Source organism: Lethenteron reissneri, chromosome 63, assembly GCF_015708825.2.
Source record: "Lethenteron reissneri isolate LAM-NWPU_2019-01 chromosome 63, ASM1570882v1, whole genome shotgun sequence".
NCBI classification, from domain to species: domain Eukaryota; kingdom Metazoa; phylum Chordata; class Hyperoartia; order Petromyzontiformes; family Petromyzontidae; genus Lethenteron; species Lethenteron reissneri.
In genome coordinates, this window is record NC_083841.1 from 9350540 (window position 1) to 9362336 (window position 11797).

Genomic DNA, 11797 nt, shown 5'->3' on the forward strand with positions numbered 1-11797 from the left:
CCTGGCGATAGTAGCGAAATTCGGAACAAACCTCCGATAATATGAGGCGAACCCCAAAAACCGACGCACATCACCCACCGTGGCCGGGGTTGCCCAATCCCGGACACAAGCAGTTTTCTCTGGATCCGTGGCCACCCCGTCCGCACTAACAATATGTCCCAAGTATCGAACGGAGCGTTGCAGTAAATGACATTTCTTAGGCTTGAATTTCAATTTAGCAGAACGCATTCTGGCGAATACAGCCTCCAACCGCAGTAAATGCTCATCAAATGTGCGGCTGAAGACTATAATATCATCTAAATAAATGAGACATGTCTCCCACTGCAACCCCGTCAACACCAACTCCATCAACCTCTGAAAAGTGGCAGGGGCAGCATTCAACCCCATCGGAAGACAGTTAAATTGGAATAACCCCTGCGGCGTACGGAAAGCTGTCTTTTCTCGCGAGGGCTCGTCAAGGGGGAGCTGCCAGAAGCCCGAAGAGAGATCTAGCGTTGAAAAAAACTTAGCCCCTGACAAGGCGTCGAGAGAATCGTCCATACGCGGCAGGGGATACGCATCTGCCACCGACACTTTATTCAGCTTCCGAAAATCCACACAAAATCGCAATTTACCATCCTTCTTTTTAACCAACACAACAGGCGCGCCCCATGGGCTATTAGACGGAGATATAATATCCGCTTTCAACATGTCTTCCACTGCCCCTCGAACATGCTCACGCTCAGCCGGACTCATCCGACGCGAGTTCAACCGGATAGGGGCAGCGTCCCCCGTGTCGATATGATGAGAGAGAAGCGAGGTGCGTCCCAAGTCCAAATCGTCCGAGCTAAACACATCGGAATAGCTCGATAATAATTTATGAATCGCACAACGCTGCTCGGTGGAAAGGGCCGAATTTTCCCCACATAATTCGGCGATCCAACGATCATCAACCCCTCCATCGTGTGAAACACCACCCACAAGCCCCCCGTCCGGCAGGTCACTCTGGGCCGTAAACGCCGTAGTGGCATGTGCCACAACGGTACCAGCTGGCACACACACGCTTTCAGCACTCGCATTTAACACCTGCAAAAACGGGCGCTGATCTGGACGGACAATAGTTTGCGCCCCTACCAGCGCTAAGCCGCCCGTAACCGCGGCGGACGGCGACAGCAAAATCCCAAAAGCACCCTGCCGACCCGGAACCGGCTTCCGGTATCGTAAGGGAATGAGCATCTGAGAGCCAGGTGGAATATCAACCGAAACTTCCGATAGCGCCTGCACCTGGGCGACAGGAGCCGGTCGCCCCCAGGCGGACTGTAAAAATTCCAATTTCCGGCCCCCCGGTAGTTCTATGCAATTTTCATTGATTCTAATTAGAATGGGCATCTTAGCCAAAAAATCCGTACCCAACAGGCAAGGAACCGCCAGGGACCTCGAAATCAACACAACGCCCGAGGCCGAGACACCCCCGATAGAAATGTTAGCGTCCACCTGTCCCACGATGCCCATACTACCCCCGTTCGCAGCGATGCAGGAAGCGTAAGCCGGCCTCACGGCCCCCGGTGGGATGTTCAAAAGATGGAATATCACATCCGAAATAATGGTCGCGGACGCACCGGAATCCACCAAAATACGTACGTCCACCCCTTGGATGGACCCAGGTACAGTGGACGAACCGGTAGCGGCCGCGACAACCCGCCGAGCCAGCTTACGCCACTGCGTTATCGAGCGACAAGGCTCAGCTACTGGCCTCCCGTATTTTACAACATCCGCGTCGCATAACAACGGCGATGAGTGAGGTGTCAGGCCTTGCCGGGTGTCTGGTGCGCACCGACTTGCCTGTGCCGGAGGGTCTTTCTTTGGGGCGTCCGCTGTCGAGGCCTCCTGCTGGGGCGGCCCCGGAACCCGGGCCCAGCAGTCCCTGGCATAGTGGCCCCGACGGCCGCAGCGGAAGCAGTCGACATCGGGGCGGCGCGCAGCGGGCACCCGTCCCGACGCGGCCGCGCCGGCGGCGGAGCCCGCGGCCCTGGCCCGCTTCGAGCCGGCCACGGAGTGGAGGCGGCCGACAACTCCTTTGGGCCGGTCGCATCCGGCACGTACACGGCCTTCGTAGGGTCCCACCCTACGGCCCCCCCATCGACGACAGGACCGCCCGTCCACGCCGTCACCTGTTTCCAGCGGCGGAGATTGAACTGGGCGTCCAAACACTTGGCCGCGGTCCGGGACGTGAGTTTTTCGTGACCGCACGCCTGCATGGGAATGCCGAGATCTCGGGACAACTCCAACATCTTCCCCAAGATGAGTGGTTCCAGCAGGTCAGGCTCCGTCTCCGGGTAAGCGGCCATAGCGAGTTCCAACACGGCGCCCCTGTACGCTACAGGTGACTCCTCAGGTGCGCGTTGCCGCTGCACGAATCGGCGATGAGCGTCATCCGGTGGCTCGTACGCGTCCGCCATTTCCTCGAACACCCCTCGCAGAGTTTTCTTCTTCGCAGCTTTTATAGAGCGAAAAAAACGAACGGACTCATCATCAAGAAGAGTCGGGAGCACCTCCAGTGCCTCAGCGTCCGTCCACCTTGCCGTACGTACCGCCGCCAAAAATCTGCAGGCGAACGCACTCCAATCGCCCCCGATGGAGAACTCTTTGACGGTTGTAAGGTGACGACTGCGACTCCTTGGCTTGCTTCCGTCCGTCGCTGACTCTTCCGGCGGTAAGTTCAGCAAGGCGTCGCAACGCTGTGTCGCCAAAATGGCGGACGATCCTCGCGGCGGCCCCAAAATGGCGGCTTCCCGCCTTCCGTGGTGCGCCACGCCCAAGATGGCGTCTTCACGCCGCGTGGCCGATGGCGGCGCCATCGAAGACGACCCGGGCTCCTGCCGATCACCACCATCACCTTCCAACGCCGCCCTTGGCGTGACAAGGTCACACAACTCTGTGATGACGGTTTTTAGGGTTGCCAGTTGCTCCGCCATCCGGATCCATCTTAAATCTTCGTCCTTCAACGCAGATGGGTCGGACGAAGGGGCCACCTCCTCGACGCCCGGGCCCTCACGGATCTCTCCCTCCGCCGAAGTGAAGCCGACCTCAGGAGGAAGATCGTCGTCGTCCGAAGATGAAGCCGACGCCGGGGATGGAATATTCTTTTTCCTCAGTTGTTTCGCCATGCCGTTTCACTTCTGACTCCAGTGTAATAAAAAAGACTCGGACACTTCCTTCTATCTTCGTGTCTTTTATTGGGTTCTCGTCCTCACCCACACGGCACTCTGTTATAACTCTGTATTTGTAGCCCCCGGCTATTCACTGCTATTATAGCTCCTTCTTCCCTCTGACTCTCCGCTTCATCTACTGTAACCTCCTCCCTGCAGACTCGCTGCTACCTCTATGCAGACTCCCGCTGCTACCCCTATGTGCAGACCCTCTGGCTGCTACCGTATGCAGACCCGCTGCTGACTCTGTATGCAGCCCCGCTGCTGACTGCAGCCTCCTCGCTGCTTCGTATCGGTCACCGCTGGCCAACGGTGCCGATCCTCGCTCCCCCGTGTTCGTGGCGATCTCGCCACCCTCCGCTTCGCCCTTCGTGGCCTCTCTCTGTTCCTGGTTCCCCGTCACTCCCCGTCCTCTTCCGGTTCCCCTCCTTCTATAGCCTAACCCCTCACCCCCCCACGTGACCTAACTCCTCCCCTCCTGACGTCACCTCCGGAGGGCCGTTTACGCCCGCATTACAGTAGTATATTGACTATAGTAGTGTAGAGAAGTTCCTACTGGACGTACTCGGAGACGGAGGTAAGTTAAGGGCTTTCGCCAGGGTTTATTAAAGCTTATCAATAATACACAAGGGTACACAACTCCCAGGGGCTAGGGGTCCTACTCTGAGTCCACGGTCCCTGCCGGCTAGCTCCGGTCTCTCTCGTGTCGGATCGTGGACTCTGCCGACTCCACCGACCGGAGAGAGAAGCACCTCTACGGCTACCACCGGCTTCTCCCCAGACTCACTATTCGATCCCTTTCTCTACCCCTGGTTCCCTCTTTACCCTTCTTACTCTACCCGTTCCCACAGTGACCCCGCTTACGTCACGGGGTATCCCTTAAGTATCCTAGGAGACGTGATGTCATCGCACTGAACGGCACATCTGACGTCACGTCCCCATTTTACTCCTCTACAGTAGTATCTACTAACTATATAGTAGTATATACTATCTTCACAGTAGTATCTACCTACTCTACAGTAGTGTAATAAAGGACTCCGTCACACGATGTTGATCTCCGTCGGTCCTTTATTTGTGTTCGTCTTCCGCTCACCCCGCTGGCCTCCTCCTCGGCCCAGCGTCGTCTCTCCTTGCGTCCCGCGCAGCTACCCTGCTGCTCCCTATGCAGCCCCACTGCTGCTCTGCTATGCAGCTACTCTGCTGCCTGTGCAACCTCGCACCCTCTGCTAGCCTCCACTAGTTCTGCAGCTACTCGGCTGCTCCGTGCAACCCCTGCACGCCCTGTGCGCCCCGCGCACTCTGCTCTCTCCTCACCCCGCTGGCTGGCGCCGTCCGATGAGCCCCTCAGCCACCAGGCTGAGGCACGGCGGCCCCCAACGTGGTCTCCCTCTTCAATCCCTCGACTGCCCCAGATGTCTTCCGGTCTCCTTCCTATAACCCCTCGCCCACGTGACCCTGACTCCTCCCTCTCCCACGTGACCCTGACTCCTCCCTCGCGGATCGTCACATACGGCCTGGCCAATTACGCTCGCATTATAGTAGTATCTATTCTAACGGTGTGTCCATTTGGGACATGCTTTAGCGGGTTTCAGTTTATACCCGCATCCCTAGCTAGCATCGCTGTTATTTAAATTATGGTGGGACCCCTATTTCATGCGACGCCTCAAATGATCATGTGCGGAATATAACCAAGACCACTCCTGGTATATTCCAAATGTATATGGTTTACTTAGAATTAAATCTCTAGTCAAATCTTACATTGTCAATGGGCAACAGGCTTACTACTTCCCAGGAGGAGTGCACGCATCACAACCCACTATACCAACCCAAATGACCTTCACAACAATACAACAACCAACACCATCATACAACAACCCGACGACCACGGCTTCACCGACTTCCTCCACCACGAACGCTGTGGGGGGGGAAATACAGCTGAGAAAAACCCCGAAGGCACGCCCGAAGCATCGCCCAGCTCTGAAACAGAACACTCTCAGTGGAGCAGTCCCCTTTCCCCTCGAGCATGATCAGTCTCAGCCACCTCAAGCAGGATCAATCCAAGCCACCTCAAGCCGGATCTGTCGCAGCCACCTCGAGCAGGATCAGTCCCGGCCACCGAGCAGAATCAGTCCCGGCCACTTCGAGTGGGATCAGCAGGCCACTTTGAGCAGGATCAGTGGTGGAATAGAATCCCGCCCGCCTCAGTCTCCATCTCCAGCACAGCAGCCACCTGGAACAGACGAGGAGCGGAATAACATCCCCCACCCCCTTCCCTTGGTTCCCCACGACGAGGCCTTTTATTCAATCACACCCTTGGGCCCTTCCCCCATTTAATTAGCACGGCATGCCCACGAGTCCAAACCCCCGTGCCCAAGAGTCAATCCAATCCCACACATCAGAGTAGGGCCCCTGGTTGGAGAGATTCACGCTCGGAATTACGCTGAGATGTAAAAACTGACACCCCGTGGATTTGAGGTGCACAATTTGACTTGTGAGCCTGGGTAGGCCACGTCACCAGAAGATTGCCACGGATCAGGAATAGCATTGGGAGCGACTGCCAAGGAACAGCTTGGGAATTGGACACTTACCCAGAGGCCATCCGCTGGGGAGATGGAGTAATGGTTTGTGTGTGGCATCGCGCGCGGTTCGGGAGGCCTTCACCCCAGCAGTGGATTGATCCTGGTGGATGTTGATAATTAGTTGAGGTTTATAATGTACTTTACCCACAGTTTTTAGATACAGTGGCACCTCGGTTAACGATATTAATTGGTTTCACGGAAACCATCGTTAATTGAAATTGGGAAATACATGTTATAATGCTTAATTTGTTTCAAGACGATCAGAAGTTGACCCTTTCAACCCTAAAAACATAGTTTGTTAAAGGTAAACACATAATTTTAATAAATCAATTTTATGATAACATATTAAAGCATTAATATTCATAAATAGAACATAAAAAGGCGCATAATTAGTGCATAAAATAAAAATTCTTACCTTAGGCTAAGAAGATTAATAGGTTAGCTCGCTTTTCAAATATTGATAGCTTTTCAATATCAAATATTGAAATATCAATTATTGCAAAGCCAGCCAGTTTCTCTCAAAACGCTCATAAAGGGCATTGCTGATTGGCTGAGGTCTGCTGCGTCCACTTAGGAGCGCTCAGATTGGCCGAAATTGGCGCCCGTGTGAAATCGTAAACCTATCGTTAATCGAAAATTCATCGTTAATAGAGACAGTGGGACCCAATGGCAGGCGGATCGTTAATCAAATTTCGTTAATTGATGGCATCGTAAACCGAGGGACCACTGTACACTCCTGAGAATGGCAGTGCCGTGGTAACACTCGTGCCTCACAGCAAGGAGGGCATGGGTTCAGGTCTAGAGTTGGGCACCTATCTGTGTGGAGTCTGTCTGTTCTCCCCCTGTACTACAGAGTGAGCAACTGGAGTCTGTATGTTCTCCTCCTGTTATACAGCGAGAGTGAGTGTAGTTTATATGATCTCCCCCTGTTCTACAGAATGAGCGAGTGGGGTCTGTATAGCCTCCCCCTCTTCTGCAGAGTGAGAGTGAGCAAGTGGAATGTGTATGTTTTGTCCTTGTTCTGAATTGAGAGTGAGTGAAGTCTATGTTCTGTCCCCATTCTGCTGAGTGAGTGAGTTGAGTGTGTATGTTCTTTATCTGTTCTGCAGAGTAACAGTGAGTGGAGTCTGTTCTCCCCCTATTTTGCATGGGTTTCCTGTGGTTTCTCCTCATATCTAAAAAAAAAAACATACAATCTAACTTGTATTGTCCAACACATCCTAATGGTGAAAAATTACACTGCAAATTACTCAGTTGGGTTCACACAGCAGTAGCAGCAGCAACATTGTCCGTCTCCGGGGCTAGGAGATGTTAACTACCTCACCCGCCTGCTGCTGTATATTTGGAGTTTGCCTGTCTCTCTCTCCCCGTGGTCCCAGGTCCTCCGGTTTTCTCCGCCAGAAATCTTTCTGATTGAGAGGGAGTCAAATACTTATTTCCCTCATTAAAATGCAAATCAATTTATAACATTTTTGACATGCGTTTTTCTGGATTTTGTTGTTGCCATTCTGTCTCTTACTGTTCAAATAAACCTACCATGAAAATTATAGACTGATAATTTCTTTTCATAATCAACGATTTTTGGGTTTAGATCGCGTTATTTATAAATGTGTCGTAACCCTCCACCACCCGACACGGCCAATCAGTAAAAAAGTGTCACGTTGACAAAAGACAAATTAGTTCACTGCTTTAGCCCACCGGTGTCAGTGGGCAAACGTACAAAATCAGCAGGGGATCAAATACTTTTTCCCTCACTGTATATGGCTCAGTGGGCTCTTACCTGATAAAGTATTTAAACAAGCGTAATAATATTTATAATTTGTTGAATGCTGTGCGACAGGTACAAAGATGGCCCTGAAGTTTCTGAAGAAGAAATCGACCAAGTTAAAAGCTTTCCTACGGGAATACAGCATCACCAACTACCTCTCGACGAACCCCTTCATCATCAACATCTTTAATGTGACCATGGAGACGGAGGATGCGTACATCTTTGCGCAAGAGTACGCTCCAGCAGGAGACCTCTTCGACATCATCCCGCCACAGGTGAGGGATGTGGCCCAGTATAATGGCCATTAACCCACCGTTAACCCACCATCAAAGTTGGTAACGGATACGAGTTGACACAATTCTTGAATTGAGCGAGGTTATTTATTTATTGTTACACACATTTATAAGAGCTTAGGAAGAGAAATGGTGGGAGAAGGGGATTTCAAAGTGGAGCGGTGTGAGGAAGCAGATAGAGAAGTGATGTGACCTGCAGTGTGGTGGGTGGGTGAAGTGAGGTAGTTGGGTTAGTGAGTAAGTGGGTGAGTTGTGACCTGCAGTGTGATGGTTGAGTGAGTGGATGAGTGTGGTCTTGTGACCTGCAGTGTGGAGGGTGACCACAATGGGGATGAAACAGTCTGAATCCTCAACATGGGTAAAGGAATACATGGATACAGATTTCAGGAAAAAGAACCATGATAGCTGTAGCAGAGTGACGAGGAGGCAACTGATTGCCGGTGACTTGAGTGATTTAGTGACTTGACTATCGATTTATGGAATGTATTTTATCACGATTGAAAATGACAATTATATATCTAATACAATTGTCTGCGTAGATTGTGGGGTTGTTGAAACGACAGATGCTAAACTGGTAACCACTTTCAGAATTGATTACCCGTTCCGAAAGTCAGAAATCGGTGACCGTTTCCCCAATGGAAAGTCCAAAATGACTGTGCCTGCATCTCTCCGATACAAGGGCCTGGCGCAGCCCTGCAATTGCTCGCTCAATGTAACCGCTAGTGGAAGGGACTCCACCAGAGGAAGCGAGTGACCAAACGTTTTAGAAGTACCCACACTACACCTTCTACATGCAACCTACCAATTGATTGTGGTGAACCCACGTAGACCGGTTGGGTGGGAGAGAGGCACAGGAGAGGACGATGGGGACTATTTGTGAAACTTACGCGACACCTCCGGCACGTATTGTGACGGGGTACTGCAAGTTTCAACCATGTCCGTCCAGTGCTCACCGAGCTGGATTGGCTTCTAGTTGCTGAGTGAAACATTATGAGGTCGTGCTCATTACACACAAAGTGCTTGCCAATAATAAACCACAACTACCTTGCTTTTCTCGTCAAGGAGCATAAACCATCACGCAAACTTTGGTCATTCTCACACCAGAGGTCTTTGGCTAATCGTCGAACAAAGATGGTCACCGCATTGTGCGCTTTCAGTTGTGCTTCTGCAGCCATCTGGAACGCTCTTTCTTCTGATATTAGGAAGCCACTGGTGCTATGTGTTGTATATGTCGTGTTATTAAATTTTTTAAAATAAAAATAGAATAAAGGAAAAAATGCGTAAATTTTGGAAATTATGCTAAGTTACTGCAATTATGTACGTAAATTATGCTAATTAGGGATATACTCGTATTAGTTTATGGGAATGTAAGTGATTATGCTAATATGGGCAGTTATGATAATTTGGCTTAGTTTCGTTGCCCAGGATCGTATTTATCAATCTGGATAACGCAAACTAATCTTGCTTAAACATTAATTGATTATATCTTAGTGTGTTTATGTTAGGTCTCCAAATTCATATCTCTACGCAGGATACAGTTCTTATAAATAAGATTGTTATGCATGAACTTAGGAAAGAAACACTCAAACTCTTCTGTGTTAAGCAATTTTAATTCTAAACAAAAACATACACTCTAATATGCAAACTTCATGCTGGGAATTATTAAAACAGTACTCCCTTTGATACTGCTAATCCTGCATAATGCATGGGCATAATGACTTTAAACCCCTCGCCAAACCTCCTACGCATTTCACAAGAAGTACTAATCGCATATCTGCATTTCCCATAAATATGCTAAATTCCTCTTGATATGCAAATTATTTTGTCAAGACGCTCTTCGCCCCTCCATCCCAGCAGCATAAATAGTCGCTCCAAGCCTGGAGCGTGCCATTCAGACTGTCTACTTGACAGACCTGTTCTCCACCTGAAGACGGCTGCTTGCGTTGTGGCCGAAACGTCGTGAGAATTATTTTATTATGTTTTATTTTTATTATTTTATTACTTCCCTTCTACGTGACTTTACCGAAAGAACCAAGAAGAAGACAGTACTCCTTATTGATCCGTGCATTTAACCCTCAGTGATTACGTTGTCAAACTGGGTAATCAGAACAATCGATCAATTCCTCAGAGTAACGCGAGCATATACGGCGATAGAAAAAAGTCCTTAAACATGCATGCAATGATATTCATATGAAAGGCGATAAGAAAATGATTATATCCTGAAGGCAAAGTATATGTCAATTAATTCATTGTCAAGATTATGCAATTAACGAAAACGAATGACTAAAATACTTCTAACAATCATATTCATGTAACTCGATGGGCAGCAACTGCTTTTCACGATCAGTTGATATTTAACGCACCACCTTGGAATGGCAACCCTTTCCGAAACACAAAGATAACTTTTTGGAACAATCTTATTCGTCCCGATATGCGTGTTGTGTGCATATATCTTCTTTGATCAATTCTTCGCGTAAAGTAGACGCCGAGGTTGGGCATTCCTTGTACCAAAATTTAGTTTGTTCCCTGCGGAGCAGTGAGTGTGTGAGAGTGGGCGTGTCATACAAACGGCTTCGGAGAATTTCCCTCTCGCTTGGGCGTGGCTGCAGTGAGCCGCTGGCTTTCTCTCTCCGCAGTTAGATGAGCTGCGTCGGCACGATGTTGTCCTTGAAGAGGCTCGGTCGCTTAACGCTCGGTGGTGCCCGATGCTTGGCGGCGCTCGTTCACTCGTGTGCTGGCAGGCTGGCTCCCGTGCTCTATGGCCGTTTGCAGCTGTTTGTCCACTGCTGGATGACGAGTCGGCATGACGCTCGCCGTCGTGGAACGCGATGATTCCGTCGTCAGATAGCGTGCGCAGCTCATCCGCTGCTGGATGTCTTGGTTCCCAGCTGGTGCTGGTCGATGTGTGGTCGAACACGCGGCACATTCGATGGCGCTCTCCTATTCCTCACAGGCTCTTTCCCCTGTTGGATGATGGGTCGACAGGACGCTCGCCACTTGTCCGCTGATGGCTGACACCCTTCGGTCGGTGGCGCCCGGTGGTGCCCGGTGGCCCCCGGTGGCGCCCGATGCTTTGTGGCGATGAACGAGGCTTTCGTTCGTTGGTGGAAGGCTTGGTCGACGTTTTGCAAGCGTGAGCAAGGCTGAAATCAGACTGAACTGCGTGATGTGCGTTTGTGCTTATGCAAAACGTGAAACCCCCTCACCTCTATGCACGTCTCTTGCGAGAGAGAAACAAACAAAAAAACAGATGCCCTCCGCGGCCTCTCCCCGCGGCCTCTCCCCGCGGCCAGACCCCTTCATACGTATTTATGGCTGACATGCGTTTGTGTCGAATTGTTGGAAGACAAAGGTGGCCGGGGAGGCTTTGGTTCTATGGGATACATATTATGTGGTCCTGTGTGTTAGATTTATTCCTTGTATCTCTTATGAGTTACCCCCGGTCTTAATATATCGTGGTTATTATTCGGTTCATGTTTAACCAATATTCGTAATGCTCCTCGTTACGTCATTATTTTGAGGGTTTTGCCAAGCTTCGTTATGAGTCTGTCTCCAGGGATTGGTGTTTTATTTTGAGTTATATTTCAATGCTGGGGAATAGTTTTAGTTTGGACTTAAGTTTTTCGTAATGGCAGGGGCTCATGTATTTGGTTCATTTGGTGAGGTTAAATAGATAGAAAGATACAATACAAAATAATATATATGTGGTGAATACGAGTAAAATAAGGGAATTAATAATAAAGCCACTATTGTATACTGCAGTCTTATCACGTTGATTTGTTCTTTTTGCCGAGTTTCAAATCTTTGTCGTTAAGGAAGATGCGAGTTGTAAGGTTGTTTGTCTCTGCTCTGAGCGTGTGTGTTTTTCTCTGGCCCTGCATATTTATTGTGAATCGTCCAGAATGTTTTGGGAAGGTCGGGTCATAGGCCCTTTGTCAATCTGGAGATTTCCAGATAGCCTCTAACCTC

The 11797-nt window shown here is 50.0% G+C and overlaps 1 protein-coding gene across 4 annotated transcripts in view; it reads left to right on the plus strand.

Annotated features, from left to right (window-relative positions):
• LOC133358852 (serine/threonine-protein kinase SBK1-like) overlaps positions 1-11797 on the plus strand; it is a 68689-nt gene that overhangs the window by 47470 nt on the left and 9422 nt on the right. For all 4 annotated transcript variants that reach the window (XM_061577305.1, XM_061577306.1, XM_061577303.1 and 1 more), the window contains exon 3: positions 7608-7810. In XM_061577305.1, coding sequence (XP_061433289.1) covers positions 7608-7810 — 203 coding nt within the window. The remainder of the gene's footprint in view (positions 1-7607; positions 7811-11797) is intronic.